The sequence below is a fragment of the Lepisma saccharinum genome, chromosome 12 (genome assembly GCF_977018435.1).
Source record: "Lepisma saccharinum chromosome 12, izLepSacc3.1, whole genome shotgun sequence".
Lineage (NCBI taxonomy): Eukaryota > Metazoa > Arthropoda > Insecta > Zygentoma > Lepismatidae > Lepisma > Lepisma saccharinum.
Genome location: NC_139240.1, coordinates 60,503,688 through 60,525,215, shown reverse-complemented (window position 1 = coordinate 60,525,215; position 21,528 = coordinate 60,503,688). Strand labels below are relative to the sequence as shown.

Here is a 21,528-nt window from a genome sequence, read left to right as displayed (position 1 = left end):
TTGTCCCTTAAATAGAGGTGTTCTATACAATCACAATATAAATATGATTGAAATTAATAAACAATTAATTCGAATATTTTATAAAACCAATCGTGGAATGCTTGCAAAAGTTTCAAAATTAACGTGTTTCTTTTCGTTTCCGATTCGGCACTGGTACGACGTTCATTGTATTTGATTGTAAAAATGGGTGTGTTAATATGAAACTATTATTTTAAGTGACAATCTCTTACATATCCAATAAAATTCTCTGTCATAACTATAGTTTGTTTGCTTTTCATTAATGGTTCCATTCTATATTTACAATTAGACAAATAGTACATATTAATTATTTCTATGAAGATGACTAGGATGACCAACTCTCCCATATTTCACGGAAACTATCGTATTGTGAGGGTTTTAGATAAGGGGATCTTCCTTGCATTTATTGAAGGGTGCAAAATGGCCTGATGTGCTGACGCACCCTAAAATTTTAAATCAACCAATCAATCAAACTACCGTATTAGAGCTATTTAATTTATCTTCCCGGCTCACGTGTTGACATTATTTTTCTACCGTATATTTAATTAAGAACCAAAATAGCGAAATTGCATTGATATTTGTACAAGATGTTTTTTTTTAAAAAAAAAAAGCTTGGTACTACATCATCAGTAGACAAATGGTTATGAAAAATTCGAATTTGTAAATTTTTATTCTGCATTATAGCCTATATATTACATAAAAGGTGTCGTGGGAGAAGCGCACGTGGGAGGAGCGCACAGTGTGATCTACGCACAAAGAGTAAAAGATCGTGGGTGAAGCGCACATTCAAATTTTCTTTCTTTCCTTGCAGGTGAATGCGCAATGGAAGTTATTACCAGTCCCAAGGGTAAACCTTGTTTCTTACTGGACGGACACCAGTATCGTGTTGGCCGTAAGACTGAAAATGTTATCTACTGGAGATGTGTAAAGGAACGCCGGCTGAAGTGCAAGGGATCACTAAAGATAACATTAAACAACGACGTTTTGGAAAGAAAAACCTCATCAGCGTGTTCCGAATGTTGCAGAGTTGGAAGTTGTAAAAACCATGTATGTATGCAGGAAAAGAGCAAGGGAGGAACTGTCTACGCCAGCGAACGTCGTCTACAAACAAGAATTTGGGAAATTGACGAGTAGAGGTATGAACTAGTTACTGAAATTCCAAAATATGATAACGTTAAAACCTCTTTGTGTGAAATACGTAGGAAAACACTGGGAACAACCCAAAATCCGATTGGTACCTAGTTCCGAAATCTCCTTGGATGAAAATGTGTTGAGACTTTTCGACGGGACGAGCTTCACTCCCCAGAACGAAAAGCTGATGCAGTATCTTGACTATTTCGTAGATCAATGGCTGGACAATGCTTCTTTGCCGAAAACGATGTGGAATGTTTATAGACAAAGACACAGGACAAACAACCTGTGGATGGTTGGAATAACAAGTTAAATAGGATGGTGGGAATACATAAACCAAATGTTTATTTCCTCATTCAGAAACTGATGGAAGACGCTGAGGAGATGAGCGCCAAAATTATAGCTAAATACCTAGGCACTCCAGGTCGCAAGAGAAGAAAACCGTATATTGAAACCGACAGGTGTATAAACACAATTTTAGACAAATCTGTTGAAACTGAAGATTTATTTCGTTGCCTCAATTCTCTGTCGTTCGTTGAAAAGTTTGATTGAAGATCGTTCTGAAAAGTTGACGAAGCTGTAATAGAAGCTGCTGATAGAAGAACCTGTATTCTTGGTGTATTAATCTACACGTTGTCCAGTCCAATGTCTGGAAAGAAAAGTGCAAGGGAAGGTTCTTATTGATTATAATCATACTGTGCGCTAATCCCACTAACACCTGAGATATATGCGCTTGTCCCACGAAATCTTGCTGTGCGCTGATCTCACGTGCGCTCCTCCCACGTAATCACATAAAATGTAAATTAATTCCTTTCTCTAACATTATCCATTCCATGAACATTTTCTGGAGTGAGGCCGCGCCACCAAAAATTCGCAAAATTTGTCGCGACTGAATCTCCCTTAAATTCAATGCCAAGAGTTGGAATTCAATTCATGACCGAAAGTTTGTCACCCTAGAAATATTTGAACACGATTTTGATTAAATGCTTTGTATAGAATGTACACGCTTCGAACTTAGAATTCTTCACGTCAGAATAAGAGAGTTAACAATTCGTACGAGAGGAAACAAGAATTGTTTATTAGCGTCCGTAATAAGAGATGATTCACTGGTAAGTGTCGTCTATCAAATTAAATTTAATAACACTTAATTGCCCTGTCCACTCAATCGTTAGAATGATGCACTCTTAAGAGACAACATTAACTTATTCATGGTATACATACAGACTTTGATGAATTAGATCAACACCCTCCACTGGAAAGTGACTTGGTAACAAGAGAGAGAATCGTCAGACCTCGAGATTCGGAACGAAAGTAAAATTTTTCAGAGCCAGACGTATTCTTGATAATAGTGTGTCCAAAATCATGACGATCTCCACAATAGAAGACCTTAGAAAGACGGATTCTAAGCAAAGTAACAGGGGATTAATGACGAAATCTACCAAGCAGCTGGTGGTATCAACTCCCATCTGGTTGGTGCTGATAGTATGTTTCATTACGGTTGTCATTCAGGTAGGTGTCTGTGAGAGTTATTCCATAGCAACACTCTAAATGTGTAACTAAAGGACATTTCGGACAATAGATTCTAGTGTGTACACTTCCAATTTCAAACGGCTTTGCCAACTTTCAAACTATAGGAATGTTAGCTTAATGGTCAGTAAAGATCAAAAGGAACTTTGTACTATCTCCGTTGTACGGATCGTAGCGTCGACCAAATCAAACTTACACATCGTGGTAAATGTGTTTCCATGTGACGTGTGGAAATGAAATCTTGTATAAGGGTGATTACTGATATAACGAACTTAACGTTTCACTATCTTCTCCACCAATAACGTCTGGTTGATGATTCAGTGTTATGGGATGATACACCAATATATCATACATATTTAGAGAACATATACAGGCAGTAACATTCTGTTCCATCATTACTCTCAGTATCATCGTCAGAATCAAAGATTTTGATGGTATTCAGTCTGGTTCGTTGATCTAGTGTCATCCTTAAATAACTTGTATCTGTTTGGATATTTGATATTTTGTGATTGGATCACATTTATAAATATTGCTTCACTTGTGATAAGTTCATGATTATGATACAAACATAGTACATAATGTCGAAATTTATTCTACTACAATGACAAACTATAGTTCATCTAGAATGCATATATTAAAATGATTGGTAACACCAAAGATATAATACAAAAACTATTCTTCCAGCTGAAGCAGTGTTATTGGAAGTTCACCAGAGCGGATGTATCTTTAAGGACCAGATTGGAAGTCAACAAGGACTTGCAGCAACCAGCCGTAACACTCTGCCGTTACCCAGGATACAAGCAGGAAGTCCTTGAGGTGATCATATTATGCACTAGTCTTTAAGACAATGTTAATTCCTTGTTGGTATACAGCATTTACACATTTGCTACTCTCCAGGAGCAAAATTATGTGATTGAATCGTTACCGGCCATGACAAAAGACGAACTTGGAAAGGTAACCTGATTGTAACGTAACAACGAGGTTCAGAGTTAGAGTCACGAGAAAAGTATCATCTTCGAGTTAAAATCAAGAATTTCAAGAATTTTTAGAATACCCGGAAAACCTATCCTAAGCATTTACCAACTCCTGAGAGCACTATAAAAAGTAGTACCAACCTGCCTCAGGAGGAGAAGTCAACGAGAACGCCAAGGGATCGCGATCGTGTCGTGAGAGCGCGACAGTGCCGGACGCTGAGAATCGACTCCAATGCCGCCCAGATGCCGTGGGGCTCACGCCGGGGTCTGTCCAGCGGCGAGACACCTCAGGCCAGCCAGCGGGACCAGCACCCATCCGACCGTTCCAGCGTCCAGGCGATCCCGAGATACTTAAGTACCTGCCCCTTTATGGTGCTAATGCTTTCGGCCCTAACTTTTACCTTCTATTATTCTATTGGATTGCTATAGTTTACTGAATAATACTCGGTCAAATAGCTATTCAATTTGTGTTACGTTAATTACTTGCTCTACCTCTGACTCGTCGCCCATTGGTCAACGGGTCCTACCCTCTAATACAGAGGGTGAAATCCAGTACGAACAATTTAATGCCCCCAATTGTGTCTCCGCGAACCAGCCCTGGGACAGAACCTTAGCGCGTAACGGTAGGGTGACTGACAATTTTATTTTTCAAACATTTTCGAACACGATATTATCCAAAGGCTTCGAGTCTTTTATACAGGAAGTGTTGATATAAGACTAATTATATTATATCTTAATGTCTCTTCCAGAAATACAACTGGAGCGTGAACTACAGACCATTAGCGGGTTACTTCTTCGTTTGGAAAAATGACACATCCCTGAAGAAATTCTGGAAGGAAGCCACCTACACAGAACGGGAAATATGTGACCATGTGACGTATAGAAACAACATGGTGTATAGTGGTGAATATTGACAACAACTAGTACATGCTAAAAAGTGTTTTCTATTTTCAGGGTGATTCGTGATTGTATTAGGGTAAATCAAAAAGTAAAGGCAATTTTCACATAACATCTTTATTTCCACACAAGAAGAAGAACTACACATATCACTTTTCCACATATGCCCCCTGCACGGCAATGCACTTTTGGTATCGTGAAATCAGCTTCTGTATCCCGTCCGCGAAGAAGGTTTTGGGTTGGTCACGAAACCACGTCTGCACCGCCTGCTGGACCTCGTCGTCTGACCTGAACCGACGACCACGCAGCTTTAAAGCGGTCCACCCACTCATACACCTTTCGTTGAGTCATGCTGCGCATGGTGCTCCATACTGCGCTAACAGCCGACGGTGGATGTCTGCCTGTTTGACTCCCTCCGACCACACTACGACGCGCTGTTCCTCGATGGTGCATTCGTGGAGTGGTGCATCCATACGTGTCCGCTTTTTGCTCCGCAACACTCGACTGAATGGGGCAGTGATAGACACTCCTACTTCCACGTCGCTCCAAGTATACACGTGGTGACGTCAGACACACCCAGTCTTCGTTTATTCTTGCGAAAACACAAAATTGCCTTTAGTTTTTGATTTACCTAGTAATATTATGAATGATACACCACTGTGTACATTGGGAGAACTGTAGCTGGTATTAGCATGATATTGATTAAATTATTATTTCAAATTTAAAGAACCATCGTTGAGGTTATTATGCAATCTTCTCTCCCAAACGACTTTTCGTAATATGTATGTAATTTTCTGTAATAAAGTTAACTAGAAAACTACAATACCGAAGTTGACCACAATAAGGCAAGATGCAAAAATCGAAATACACTAGTAGAATAGTTCTTGGCACGAATGATGCTGTGAAATGCAAAAATTCGCATTACACAAGATGAAATATATTAACTCTTCGATATATTGATGTCACGATGAAGAAATTCGAAACTGGTATTGTATATGTTTCTGACAAATGATTTATGATAATAATATTACAATCTAGTGTTGTAACTCTAGTTACCACTCCGTGTGGAGAGAACGATTCGCTAAACAGCAGAAATAGACCTATTAAGTAATAAATAGAATATAGTAAAAGCGCACAGAAATTGTAATAAGCGGACATGTGGACAAAAGAGTAGGTTCTGTGGCAGAATTACGTTATCATTTTGATACACCATTTAATGTCTAAATTTCAATAAGTAACTTGTAGCGTTTATACACTAAAGTTAACCCATTTTAACCTGATGCTTTCCCCATCTCTCTAACAGCAAAAGAACTACATGTAAGAAGTAGAATGCATTACAAGTACGGAAGATGCATCACCTATTCCATAAACAAGACAGCCATTAGAGGATTTACTTTCACCATGCACTTCATAAACTACGACCATTCGGACGAGAAGCCGAGCTTCCTCGTCAACTTACATGATCACAAGGAACTGTGGACTGGTAGGTATTGCACACATGGGTGCCAGCGAGAGAAGAGGTGGTGGGTCAAGGAACACCTGTAGAGAAATAAATGTTCCAAATTGAAATTGAACCTTTTAATTATATTGTTGATATGTTCTTCTCCTTTTTATAAAGACATTCAAGATGGCTATATTGAATTGCATATTACGAAACTGCTTGCTTTGCAAATACCTTGAAACTATCATTACGATCATCTCACGATCATCCTCATTTATGACGAGATCATTTTCAAAGTTGTTCCTTCAGCAAGAAAGATGTCATTGTTTTTCTGTATGGCAGCAATTACAGAGATACCGATATTTTTGTTGTACAGCAATCGCATAATGATAGTTTTGCCTTGCTGTTAGTTATTACTTGTAATTATACATCCATATCTCGTTTCACTTCCTTCGCTGCTTTCAGAGTACGACATCGATTGGCTCCAGAAAACCAGCGTACGAGTTCTACCAGACCAAGAAGCCACTCTTAGTATCAGACTCCAGAGTGTCCAGGCGCTGAACTACCCAAAGAATCCCTGTATTCAGGATAGGAACTACAGCATTTCCAAGGTACGTATTTAAGACTATTACGGTTCTAAGAAGTTAAATCTGCAATTACGGTCGACAACTGCAAAAACGAGAATCCAGTATGGTATATCTATCAGAGCTGTTTCTAATTTGTGTTTGATTCGGTGTGTTCTCTTTACTATTCCATAAAATCATCATTCAACATCATCGTTTCGGATAATTTAAACAGATAAGAAAGAACAATACGGCGAGATTCGGGATAATGCAATTTAAAATATAGTACTTTAACAGATATTTTACGGTTGCATATGCTAAGTTATAAATTACTACAACAGAAAATATAACGTACAGAAATACAAAGCATTGAAACAACTAATCTATATTTAAATAACTACACCTCCTTCTCTTGCAGTGTGTATCTGAGTGCATAGATAGATTATCGGCCAACAAGACTCGATGCATCGCCCCATGGATGAGAGTTCGTGGATATCCAGAATGCAAGGATTCTAGTTCGTACAATCAACTGGCGTATTTCTACGCACGAACCACCGAGGATTATTACAAGTTTTGCAACTGCACCCGTCCCTGCTACACCACTAGGATCGTGATTGATGGTTCCACGGTGGATCGTATGGGGCTGGATAAGTATCTGACTAACATTGTCAGCGTCAGAATCTCCTCCGACTTCGTGGAGAAGCTGGAGGAGGTGTGGGCCTACGACGGGTCCCAGCTCCTGGCGGACGTAGGAGGGTCTCTGGGTTTTCTGCTGGGCGTCTCAGTCATCAGCATGGCCCGTTCCGTGCAGGAGCTGCTGCATGGAATTTATCAGTACTTCAAGCGTTCTGTCTGCCACCAGTAGGTAATATTTGGCACTCCTTGCACAGACTGCTGTTTCTGTAATCATCACAGGGCATCCCATAATAGAGCACTAGATAGAAGCAGGTAGGAAAGCAGCCCCGTCTAGTTCGCTGCTAGGTGTAGTGCAGATGCATTCCGGTGTCAGGCTGGTGCAAGGAAATGAAGCTCAACCAAGCACGAGAGTTGGGGAGTAAGTTATGGCAACCCAGTAATATTTTAATTATATGCAAAAGTGGACGGAAAATGGAGACTGCGGGAGGAAGCCTCACACGAGTACTTTACTCGCTGGTCAATAGATGGCTCTGTGTGTTGTACTGGATGAGCACGGGGCGTTGGGAAAACAGTCAGTCGTAGAGTAAGATGGAAGTGACCAGATTGGAACAGCGATCGTACATCAACGTGGCCGTTCTCCGGGAGAGAAATGAGAGTGATTGTCATCAAGACTTGGTAGAAGCGTTAGTGAATAACGCTCTGCCATATCAAACTGTCGCAAGATTGGTAGCAGCGTTTCAGAGAGGACGCCAATCAATCAGCGACATGGTCCATGATTCCTACCAACAAAATATCCATAATGGATACTCTTTCAGATGTATATAACAAATTTTTAATACATCCTTCGATTGTCGAATCATTACTGGTTGCCATGACTTACTCCCCAATCCTCGTAGATAAATAGCGGTGTTCAAGTTCAGAAGATTCAACAAATGCCTGTCTGCTGCTTTGAACATTAATTTGATTAGTTACCACGCACCACGTGATCCTACACCACACATTACACCGCTCCAGAACGCAGTGCAAACGGTGCAGACAACAAACACATACTCGACACCAAATCAACGACGTGTATGAGTCGGTGTTGCACTGTGTAGCCAACTAGGCGCGTGAGTGTAGAGAGACTCAAAAAGTGTAGCGAACTACATGGGCCTAGGATGTAGCTTGTGAGTGGGCCATTATGGTTTCAAATTGGAGAGGGTAAAAGTTTCATTACTGTAAATCCTTCTATGTACACAATGCAATCTGAACTTCTAGCCCTCCAAGGCGGATTTTAGTAAAGTTTTCAGAATCTGAAAGTCACAAGTCCGAAAACTTTACAAAAATTGATTTTGTTTCCAGGCTTTGTGACTTTCACTCCATCTATCCTCTATTTCTCTTTTTCTGTAACCTGCTAGCTCTACTCGATTCGATGTTTCATTTATATTATATATATCTTACTCAAAAAATACTTTATTGAATACGTGCAAAATAATAACAAATATGTATTATTATTGCAGTGTAGAAATTGCACAAATTCAATATAAGTTAATATCATTCTTTTGCAAACCTTGATCCCTCCCGTTGCCAAGCTTTTCGACACCTTTATTTTACCAAGCAAGGTATTTTGACTATCCCAATACAATTTTGTGATTTAGTGTAATATTTGTTTTTAGATTCTGTTATTTTCAATGAATACGAGTATCTTTATTTAGTATTGAGGATAGTATTCAAATTATTAAAAGTATTTAAATTGAACATAAACAGCGTATGGTGGCACTAGTGCAGCGTTGCATGTTTGCGCGATCTAATTCAACTCAACAATAGTATCCTGACACAATAGAGAACAATATATGTTATTTGAGCTAAACAATGGATGTATGGTAAAAGTCAACAATGGAAAATTAAATAACGAAGATGAATGAGAGACATATTTCGTAAAAAAATTTTTGACAAATAAGAAGATAAGACATTTCATACCAAGCCGGGTAGTCTCACAACCCCACCAATATATCCATCAATAATAACTATAAAAACAAAAAAATTGAGTCAGTCACGAGTGTGAATACGATCTCAATCATTTTAGGACAAAGTCATGAAACCACAAGTATGTAGCTCTTCGGATAAAATTATTATAGGGAAAAATCAACCTGGGGTAGTCAGAATACCCCGCTTGGTAATGCGAAAGTAGTGTGTTTGGTACTATTATTAGCGCACTCATAGCGTACAAATGAAGAGGTTATTTGATTAACAGACCCGATTTGGCTATACTTAAAACTATGCCAAGATGCCCATATGCCCCAATCGGCCAAGTGTGCTATGCTGTCAATCCCAAGAACCCTGAATCCTAGTGTACAAATGAAGAAGCCTCAACAGCCCTATTTGGCTATACTTAAAACAATGTCAAGATGTCTATATGAATCAATCGGCCAAGTGTGCACACAGTTAATCTAAAGAATCTTGAGCCCTAGTGTACAAATGAAGAAGCCTCAACAGACAGATTTGGCCATGTGTGTAAAAGCTGAATCTGCCAGATTGTTGTCCATAAGCTTGTCAAAAATCTGCCCCTCTTGATATTGTTTTGGCTACACTTAAAACTAAGCCAAAAATGCTCATATCCTCATGCTCTAACAACTTACAGATCTAATACAATACAGGATTACTTGGACAAAGGCAGGCTGCAAATTGAAGTTTCATGTTCTTTCTAATCTTTGATCAGTTTCATGCCCCGGCCAGTAATTACTTAGCTCAGAAAATGCATTAGTCTGTTAGACAGTTTCAATCGGGAAAATTGATGCATTTCTGAGTTAAGTAATTGCTTGCCCCGGGCAATAAATTATGCATGCCTGGGGGCTTTCATATGCTAGCACGCATGGGATATAATCTACACACAGAAATAAGCTGAAAGGGGGCATTATTGATATTTCTATGTAATTCACTGAAAGAGCATAAAACTTCAATTAATATTTCTGTGTAAAGAGGGAAATTCTTAGTAAAAGAACATTACCCTCTTGTATGCTGTCATGGAAACCTGACTCCAATCCAAAATGCTTTGCTCTGATAATATATACACAAGTAAGACATTGAGAATATTCATTGCACAGTTAAAATCAAATTTTGACTGTATTAGCTGGTATCCAGCTCATAGCTCCTGGGCTCTGATACTCAGTAGAGTGTGGGCATAGTCCCATGGCCTATATGCCTTGTAATCAAAGGCTCCCGGGTTTGAGGCCTCTCAATGGAGAAGTGTTAATATTGCTGCCTTGTAATCAAAGGCTCCCGGGTTTGAAACCTGGTAAAATGTGTAGGCCTCCCTGATGGCGAAGTGTTGGTATTATTGAATTGTAATCAAGAGGCTCCTGGGTTTGATACCTGGTAAAATGTGTGAGATTGAAATACATGTGGCAGAATAATATCCCCAGACGTGAAACTTTGAGAATATTCACTGCTAGCTGATATACAGCTGAGGTTTGATACCTGGTAAAGTGTGTTCTACAACAGCATAATAGAGCAAAACTATTTTATATTGGGGATCACCAGAGCCTAGTTACTGCTGTTGTCTGGGTATTAAAGCACCAGCTCAGCCACTAACTGCTGTTATAATTGTTTTGGCATTCTATCCATTGTTCTGTTTTTTTGAACCCCAAGAAATTTTATATAATAAACCAACAACAAAAATGCCAAATCAAAAATATTGTAATCAATGCAATAAGAATATATCCAGCCCTAATTGGGCTAAGCACCAAAAGAATTGTAATCCAGATAAATGCAGAACTCTCACAAAAATATGCCCAAAATGCCATGGAAAATATAGCATGGAATACTTCACATATAAACATATAGATACTTGTTCTGCACAGTCATCAATATTGCCAAACAAAATTGATTGGAAATATTGGTGTGATTGCTCTGTATAGCTTAGATTGCAAGGCTAAATTTTGCAATTTTCTAGACCAGGAGCTAGATATTGCACACCAGAAACAAGCCATAAAATGCCTCTCCACAAATTATGTGAGCATCATGGAGCACACAATAGGATTTTAATCCCTACCTTGTACAAGTGACCATGATTTGTGGTAACAAATTCAATATAACTATTTATTGTTTTCCCAAAAACTTTCTTCAAAAATCTGTAATGCACCCAATTTGCACTCTGATCTGCAATAATATATATCCTGTACTCTGGAGAAAATTCATAGCAATTGCAGAACCAATAATAAGAGCTGTTCTTTTGAAAGCTAACAAACATTCCCACAATTCTCCTAGATCTGTTGTATACAATCCTTTCAAACTTGCTGAGTATTTTCAGGGATATGTATTGAAAAACCCTGTCACTGGCAAGCACCCACTGCATCTCAGTCTCATTCTACACTGCAAACAGGTCATACTCGGACAGGCCAAAAAACCTAAGCTTGAAATTATTCACAAATAACTCGGATTTTATGTATCTTGAAATGGATCTTCTCTCAAAAAAATTCATACAGGCAGATATTTAACAACATATCTGTAAAAACATATTACACAGTCAATGATTGCTTCCCACAACTGCACATAATATTAGCCTCATGCAGTGATTCAATAATACACCTATAATTGCAATCTCTGAATTTTTGTCTCAAAAAATACAAAACAATCTCACTAACATGTATGTGCTCGTGGCATTCAACAACATCCATATTGAAATCCTCGCCACTGTACAAATTCCCATCATCTGTTGTGACAAATTTAACACTGTCACCTAGAAATATTTTGTTCATCCTATTGAAATATTTGTAATGTGTCCAGTTCAAACTCTGATCTAAAATCATATACATACTGTACTCTCTGTGAAATTTATTGCAGCTGCTAAACCAATAACACTGATAAACAATGAAATACTCCTTTAAATAAAACTAAGTGATCTTTATGTATTCAGATGTGCTGATAACGAATATCGCGTCCGTTTTCCTGTATCACCTAAAGTTTTTGCAGAACACCCACATTTTATAGTTTTATGGTTTCAGATCTCCGCACCCTGCTCCGCATACGGTTTAACGTTTGGTTCCTAGCAAATGGATAAGAACCTTTTAGCCACCTTGCGTATTTATGACTGGCACTTAATATTTCGTGAAGGAAACATCTGGCAGTAGAGTAATTTCCTGTTTCTGTCTTAAAATTTGTTCTTTTGTGGGTTAGTCGAGTCTTAACTTCCTTTCCGATAACTTTGCGAGTAGCCTTCGCGAATAGCCGTATTTTATTTTTGTATATGTTCGTGAAATTGTGAATGTAATATTATGTATAGTGAAGTGAAGTGTAAGTTGTATTTTAACAAAACGATCAGAGCATTCATAATTATTTTTTTTTTGAAGAAATATATTATAACTCAATTAATGAGTTCGCCATGTCAAGCAAATGTGTGAATAACCCGAACTTGTTTTGTTATGTTTGCGGGGTATTTACTCCGAAGTCACAGAGAAATACTATCACTCCTATAGTGAAAAAAGCATAGGAGTTGTATTTTGGAAGTAAAGTAGACGAGGGAAAAAGCTGGGCACCAGGTAAAATTTGTTGTAATTGTTCGAGAACTTAACGTGGTTGGCTTAATGGCACTCACAAATCAATGCCCTTCAGAAACCCTGTAATATGGACAGAACAGAAAGATCATACTACGGATTGTTACTTCTGTTTAACAAACATAGTGGGATCTAGTTCTAAATCAAAACATTGTATATTTTATCCTGATGTTCCTTCAGCCAAGAAATCTATGAGTCATGATTTTATACCAATTCCTAAGCCTCCTAAAGAATGGACAGTGAATGAAACAGAACCAAGCAGTGTTTCTCCAGATGACGAACCTGGACCCTCATATTCAAAAAACACCGATCCAAATTTTCCTGATCCAAATATACCTCACTTTATTTCCCAATCCGAAGTAAATGATCTAGTCAGAGACCTCAACCTTTCTAAAGTTCAAGCGGAATTATTAGATTCTCGTCTCCGAGGGTGGAATTTATTACAAGATGGTGTTAAGGTGTCATATCGGAAACGCCAACAATCACTGACACTTTTTTTTCTGTTAGTAATGAGTTAACTTACTGCAATGACGTAGAAGGCCTTCTGCAAGTACTTGGAAGGAGTCGCATCCCAAACGAGTGGAGACTATATTTAGATTCATCTAACAATAGTTTAAACGTAGTATTGTTGCATAATGGGAATATATACCCATCAGTACCCCTTGCCTGTTCTTCCACCATGAAGGAAAGGTATGAAAATATGGATACAATATTAAAAGTGATAAATTATGAAAAATATGGTTGGCAGATATGCGGAGACCCCCTAACTTGGGCGCGGTTAGTGACGAATGCGGCGAGAGATTTCACCAGGATATTTCTGTAATGGAGAAACGATATGCAGGAAAATCGGTACAGAACATGTTAGCAGACTACTGTTGGAACCTCAAGGAAGAGGTTTCTGGTGGCAGTTACAAACGGCAGAGTTCAAGAAAGAAATTTTGAAAATGTGAGTAAAAATGTGGTTTTTTTTTCCTTTTTTTGCATGAAATTTCTTCATTGAACAGTCAAAATCGGTCCTATTTATATTTTATATATTTCATAGTTATTCACTTCAATATTTAAATCTTATTTCATGAGCAAACAAACAAAAATAATTTCAAATTTCGATGTATTATTACAAAGGGAATTAAATTTTTATTAAAAACAAAAAATGAAAATCCAGGGAAAATGATAGGTGATACAGCATTTCTACTTTCAGATTTGGATTCAGCGGGGTCGAATTATAAATAATCACCTATTTTCGTTCAAAGGAGCAAAAAAAAGTTTGAATTTGTTTATCAGTGTAATTTGCATATAATCTCAACATGCTAAGATTGTGATAAGACTTGTTTTTGTAAAACCTAACAAACATCCCTACAATCCTCCTGTGCCTGTTGTAAACAATCCTCTCAAACTTGCTAAGCATCCCAAGAAACAAATATTGGAACATCCTATCACTGTCAAGCACCCAATGCATCTCAGTCTCATTCTGCACTGCAAACATGTCATGCTCGGACAGGCCATAGAACCTGAGCCTGACACTCTCAACAAGTGACTCGGATTGTATGTATCTTGAAATGCATCTCCTTTCAAAAAATTCCATACAATTCTGAATGCTACCCATATGTACAACACTATATAGAACAAAACAGGGTACATGTATAATTATTGCACAATTACCTTGAGCTGTCTCTGCTGGGTTGCCTGCTGCAACTCTATGGCACAAAACCAGATTCCTGTACCTGAAATACATATCACACTGAGAGGCTGCACAATTGTTTTCCACAGTTGCATATGTCATGCAAATTATTCTCCTCCAGTGATTTAACAATACAATCACAAGTACAGTCTCTAAATGTTTGCCTTAGGAAATACATAACAAGCTTATTCAAATTTGCAACAGACAAAATCTGGATTGAAATTCTTACTATTGTATAGATGCACATTATCAGTTGTAACAAATTCAACCTTCTTATCTATAGACAGGTTGTTAATTTTATTTGAATATTTATAATGTCTCCAATTTACACTCTGAAATGTAAGAATGTACATATACTCTGCAAACAATTCACAGCAATTGTTGAACCAGTGACTGTCAAACAATTTTAACATGTAATAATAATAATAATAATGACTATCTGTATGAAAATTTACAAAACACCCAACAATCCTCCTGCCCCTGTTGTATGTAAATCCACTGCATCTCAGTTTCATTCTGCACAGCAAACAAGTCATACTCGGACAGGCCAGAAAACCTAAGCTTTAAATCATCAACAAGTAACTCAGACTTTATGTATTTCAAAATACATCTCTGTCAAAAAATCCTCTATCAGAATTATCCATGCAATAAAATTTTCACAATTACCTTGCCTGCTGCCTTATATTGCTTAGTAATTGATGATTGTTAGGAATCTTGCCTGTTGTATCTATAAAAATAAATAATATTGTTAATTCATGTATTATTCTTTGTTCAAATCTGGATTATGCTGTACTTTACAAACTTGTTTTACACCGAGATATTAGAGAATTTTTTCCCACTGCTGCATGTATCATGTTGTTTTCTTCCAGTGATTCAACAACAATCAGAAGTACAATTTCTGCATGTTTTGAGTAGCATACAAGTTCTGGATTGAAATCCTCGCTACTGTACAAATTCCATCATCTGTTGTGCAAAAATTTATAGTGCAATTTGAACTCTGATCTGAAATTAGGTACAGTTTGTGAGTTGTTGAACCAGTGATTATCATATATTCTCAGTAGGGAGTTATAATAATAATAATAATAATAATTGTTTTTGTAAAAATTGACAAAGAATCCAACAATTCTCCTGTTGGAGAATGGAAGTATGGAATATTACAAGAATGTTGAGAGACAAGAACCACCCCAATATAGAGAGGTGGAAAGGGATTGTTGCTACTGCCCTGTTAATCCTGAAACAGGATATTCTCAGTGTGGCCCTACAGTTTTGAAGGCTATGTTTGCCTTCTTCTGTGTAATATCACTAATTTTGATTCTGGGCCACTTGTATTTCTGGGGGTGATCCAGCATAGGATACAGAACAACATACTCAAATTTTGAAAAAAATCAATAATTTTGTTTCTCTGATATCTCTGAAACTATTGATGCTATAGACATGGGGCTTGGTGATTTTTCATATGCATGCCAAAATTCAACTTTTTGATCTCTATAATTTTTCAAAAAAATCTTGTTGTTCTCTAGATCCCGAATAACTTGCCTATTTTTCAAGATAGAGTCATGGGAGTTGTGTATTTCAACTCTGTATGCTGTTTAGAAGTTTTGTGAAAAAATCGATAATTTCTTGATTTTGTGATTTCTCAAAAACTACAAGTGCTGGAGACCTGACATCTTTTCAGGTGGATTCTGTGCATGATACTCTATGTTTTAGGTCTCTATAATTTTTTTGATAGATGCAATATTTAAGCTGCAAATGTCCAATTTATGCCTGTTCTATAAATAGAATTTTATGAAAAGTGCAGTATTAACAGTATTTTGAGAACTATGCATTCTGTGCCACTCCAGCAGGAAGATATCAACATATCCCTGAAAATACTCAGCAAGTTTGAAAGAATTGTATACAACAGATCTAGGAGAATTGTGGGAATGTTTGTTAGCTTTCAAAAGAACAGCTCTTATTATTGGTTCTGCAATTGCTATGAGTTTTCTCCAGAGTACAGGATATATATTATTGCAGATCAGAGTGCAAATTGGGTGCATTACAGATTTTTGAAGAAAGTTTTTGGGAAAACAATAAATAGTTATATTGAATTTGTTACCACAAATCATGGTCACTTGTACAAGGTAGGGATTAAAATCCTATTGTGTGCTCCATGATGCTCACATAATTTGTGGAGAGGCATTTTATGGCTTGTTTCTGGTGTGCAATATCTAGCTCCTGGTCTAGAAAATTGCAAAATTTAGCCTTGCAATCTAAGCTATACAGAGCAATCACACCAATATTTCCAATCAATTTTGTTTGGCAATATTGATGACTGTGCAGAACAAGTATCTATATGTTTATATGTGAAGTATTCCATGCTATATTTTCCATGGCATTTTGGGCATATTTTTGTGAGAGTTCTGCATTTATCTGGATTACAATTCTTTTGGTGCTTAGCTCAATTAGGGCTGGATATATTCTTATTGCATTGATTACAATATTTTGGATTTGGCATTTTTGTTGTTGGTTTATTATATAAAATTTCTTGCGGTTCAAAAAAACAGAACAATGGATAGAATGCCAAAACAATTATAACAGCAGTTAGTGGCTGAGCTGGTGCTTTAATACACAGACAACAGCAATAACTATGCTCTGGTGATCCCCAATATAGAGTAGTTTTGCTCTATTATGCTGTTGTATAACACACTTTACCAGGTATCAAAACCCGGGGAGCTATCAGCTGGATATCAGCTAGCAGTGAATATTCTCAAAGTCTCACGTGTGGGGATATTATTCTGCCACATGTATTTTAATCTCACACATTTTACCAGGCCTCAGACCCGGGGAGCTCTTAATTACAAGGCAATAACACCAACACTTTGCCATCAGGGAGGCCTTTACACTCTACCTGGTATCAAACCCGGAGCCTCTTGATTACAAGGCAGCAAGACTAGCACTTCACTATGGGGAGCCTTTGATTACAAAGCATATAAACCATGGGGCTATGCCACGCTCTACTGAGTATCAGAGCCCAGGGGCCTCTTGATTACAAGGCATAAAAGCCATAGAGCTATGCCCACACTCTCTACCAGTCTTCACCCCGGGAGCTCTGAGCTGGATATCAGCTAGTAGTGAATATTCTCAAAAGCTCACCTATGTATATATTATTTCAGAGCAAAGCCTTTTAGAATTGGATTCGGGCTTTCATGCTGTCATGCAAAGGAGTAATGTTCTTTTAGTAAGAATTTCCCCTCTTACTCAGAAATATTAATTGAAGTTTCTTGCCCTTCCAGTGAATTGGAGTCAATGGCATGTGTCAAGGCCTGCATGCTGTCATACAAAGGAATTTTCTCTAGAATTACACAGAAATATCAATAATGCCCCCTTTTAGCTTATTTTTCTGTGTAGATTACGTCCCATGCGTGCCAGCAATAATGGAATATGAAAGCCCCTAAGCGTGCATAATTTATTGCCTGGGGCAGTAATGCATCAATTTTCCCGATTGAAATTGTTTGATAGACTAATGCATTTCCAAGCTAAGTAATTACTGCCCCAGGCATAAAACTGATCAAAGATTAGAAAGAAAACAGGTAAGAGTGCAATTTGCACGCTGCCTTTGTCCAAGGTAATCCTGTATTGTATTAGATATCTTTAGCAGGATTACAGACAACAATCTGGCAGATTCAGACTTTGCACACATGGCCGAATCAATCTGTTGAGGGTTCTTCATTTGTACACTAGGGCTCAAAATTCTTTAGATTCAACTGTGTGCACACTTGGCCGATTGATTCATATAGACATCTTGACATTGGTTTAAGTATAGCCAAATCGGGCTGTTGAGGCTTCTTCATTTGTACACTAGGATTCAGGGTTCTTGGGATTGACAGCATAGCACACTTGGCCGATTGGGGCATATGGGCATCTTGGCATAGTTTTAAGTATAGCCAAATCGGGTCTGTTAATCAAATAACCTCTTCATTTGTACGCTATGAGTGCGCTAATAATAGTACCAAACACACTACTTGCGAGGGTTAAGAGTTGACAAAGAATAATTTCAAATATTTTTCTCAGCAATTTCGATGTTGAAGAGAACAGAGCAGCACACTTCGATGCTAGGACTTCCGGGTCTCAAACCAGACTAATACGAATACAGAGATGTGTCTACATGTCATATTGAAAGAAGTTTAGGAAGGAAGATATTCGCACAAAGTAACTTGAAAGAAATCTTGCTACATACAAGTCATGGGCCGGATATGATATAATAATTCCACTGTTTGTCAGTTACAGTACAATCTACACAGTATTCGATGACAAGCTTTTCAGCATACTTTTATCGTGACTGTTAGATTCTTAGAGTCCCTATTAGCTAAATAAATATTTTAGAAATATTACCCCTATATCATCAACTGCTGTGGATTAATATTAATGTGATATGTAGCTAAGAGATCACATTAATACTTCAGAGACAACTCGAGAATAAGGCATTATATTAATAATTAAAAGAAATTACCTAAAACGTTCATTCATTTATGAAAATGAGAATCTATGACTTCCTATGTGGAAATACATGTTCTCAACGTGAACAGGGCAAAGCCTATACGTCACTTTCAATAATATCAGCATTGCAATGTGTGGAGTATTATTACCAGTTGTATTGTCTGTCTTTTCTTTCTTGCTAGTACGAAATTTGGGATAGAGTATTCTATGATGGTAACGAGTTACAGTATTACCTTACTAGATGTCTTCACATATGTATAGTGTTGTATAATATATGCTACAAGCATTATACAATAAAGTTCAACACAAAGTCAATACGGTAGAACCAAATCAGATAATGAAGAGTAACTTTAAAAAAAAATGGCACAGACTGGTCTTTTTTACCTAGCTTGTTTTTACGTAAAAATGTGTACTAATTCTTTATTTCATTGTCTACTTCTTACAGCGTTGGTATAGTGTCTGTGGTACTTGGCGGAAAAAAATAGTTTGTGTAATAAAAACAGGAACTTCAGTAGACAAAATTACAGATTACTTTCGCTTGTGGACATTCCAAAATTATTGATTGCTTCCTTCAAAACAGTTTACCTTGGTTTCAAAATTATTAACAGTAGGTATATATATGTAAATCATTGGTTATTTCTTTTACTTCTCTCTTTGCAAAGTTCATAATATAAGTTATGTTATAGCAATAAATTATGCAACACAAATACGCATACTTTATTAAGGACTGTCACATAGTGTAAATATTGCTTGCTCCAGATGCCTGTCACTGATTTTAAAATGGCCGCGGACTGTTCCAATTGAATGTAATATCTGAAATACAATTTTGCTGAACCATATTGTCCACTCAGCGATAAGAATAACAAATTCGTAAGATAAACAGTTCTAACCAAGTGGAACACAAAAGGAATTTCCCAACATTAACTTCACTGAATGACATCTAGTACTTTCTTTAGAAAACGAACAGTCGAGCAAACACACAACGTGATCCAAACTTAAAATGCATTTTTTTTTCAAATGCAGACGTGTTAATGACAGTACGGTGTCTATAAAGGTAATGACAGATGAAAAACAAAGTGTCCGAGTGTTAGTTGCAAAGGCCGGCAGGATGTTTGTGTTTGTAGTATCGGGGCCAATTTGGATAGGTTGGATGGTATGCTTCGTTATGGTGGCCATACAGGTAAGTACTGTGTACCAGAGCTGCATATGTGGGGACCTCGCCGATGGCGCATTGGTAGCGTCGCACAGTGGGATAGAATCGAAAAAAGCTGGCCATTGGGGAAAAATCGAAAGTCCCAGTTTCACGTTGCCTTGTGTACCGACCGTTAGTTGGAACCCCAAAACACAAGGAAAAGCGGTTTTCAAGTGTTTGATGCCACTCAGCCGTGAGTCAGGTCATTTCAAAGTTCAACGTGCAAGCGGACGCGTCTAACAAAAATACAGCGTGTATATAAAGTGCCGGAGAAATAGTGCGCTATTATCGGCATAATATATGATATTAGTATAAATTGTTTCGGATTCTTTTCTGCAAGGTATGTGTAATACGAAAATTAAATCCAAGTTTATTCATAATTAACTGTAAATTAGTTATTATTAATTAAAGACACTCATGTTTTTTTCATTTTATTGAGAACATTTTTATAAACATTGAGCAAAAAGTTAACCACTCGACTTCACTCGATCGATGATTCTCACTGGAAAATGTTTGTTGAACCCTTAACTTTCGATATTTCAAAGAATTGGCTGCTACAACCTGCTACCCTAGTAATAAGACTAATTGTTGAAACAATGTGCAGTCATAAACAAAATATAAAGAGAACGTACGTGGGTGGAAAATCGGTTAGATATTAATGAATGTTGTTGAAAATGGATACTCCGGGGTTTTTGAGGTCACTGATTACGAATCTGGCAATATTTTTCCCAAAAACAAAATGGCGGATCCAATATGGCGGCCAAAAATTCACAAATGTTGATAAATATTAACAAAAATTGTTACCCGGGGGTTTTCGGGACCGCTGATTACGAATCTGACAATATTTTTACCAAAAACAAAATGGCGGATCCAATATGGCGGCCAAAAATTTACAAATGTTGATAAATATTAACGAAAATTGTTTCCCGGGGGTTTTCGGGACCGCTGATTACGAATCTGACAATATTTTCCCCAAAAACAAAATGGCGGATCCAATATGGCGGCCAAAAATTCACAAATGTTGATAAATATTAATTTTGATTATAATTATTTATAATCAAATAATAAATTGAAATAATTATATTCAAAGTTACTGAAGAGAACGTTTGGACTAATTACATTATTTTAAAATAAATATTAATGCTGATATCGTTTATGACGATTAAATTAAGTGATTAACTTAAATACAATTTTGTTAAGTTAATTGGTGACAATTGGTCAGATGTCTGAGGAAGCGCAAGAAGCGAGTAACAAGCTAATAAAAAAATATAGACAAGAATTCTCCAGAAAACATAGCCGAGAAGCGACAATGAGAGATTTATTTCATCGATTATTACTTAGCTCCGATCCATATGCTTCAAGTGTTCGGAAAATCCTCCCAAAAAATAAAAGATCACTGTCACTAGAAGCACGTCAAATGATAATTAATGATACCGATACCGACACCGAAAGTGAAGTAGAGTC

General features: G+C 37.3%; 1 protein-coding gene across 1 annotated transcript; it reads left to right on the top strand.

Annotated features, from left to right (window-relative positions):
- Positions 1-2,511: 2,511 nt before the first annotated feature.
- Positions 2,512-7,416, top strand: LOC145996350 (uncharacterized). The gene is made up of 6 exons (XM_083132781.1): positions 2,512-2,658; positions 3,361-3,492; positions 4,400-4,553; positions 5,851-6,030; positions 6,454-6,599; positions 6,970-7,416. Exons 1-6 carry the CDS (start codon positions 2,512-2,514, stop codon positions 7,414-7,416), a joined length of 1,206 nt encoding a protein of 401 aa, XP_082988907.1.
- The last annotated feature ends 14,112 nt before the right edge of the window (positions 7,417-21,528 follow it).

Bases quoted from the DNA above. Each gene is read 5' to 3' on its own strand.
- LOC145996350 (XM_083132781.1), top strand. From the start codon at position 2,512: ATGACGATCTCCACAATAGAAGACCTTAGAAAGACGGATTCTAAGCAA. The intron at 4,554-5,850 runs GTGAATATTGAC...TCTCTCTAACAG, and splicing joins AAACAACATGGTGTATAGTG to CAAAAGAACTACATGTAAGA. The intron at 6,600-6,969 runs GTACGTATTTAA...CTTCTCTTGCAG, and splicing joins GGAACTACAGCATTTCCAAG to TGTGTATCTGAGTGCATAGA.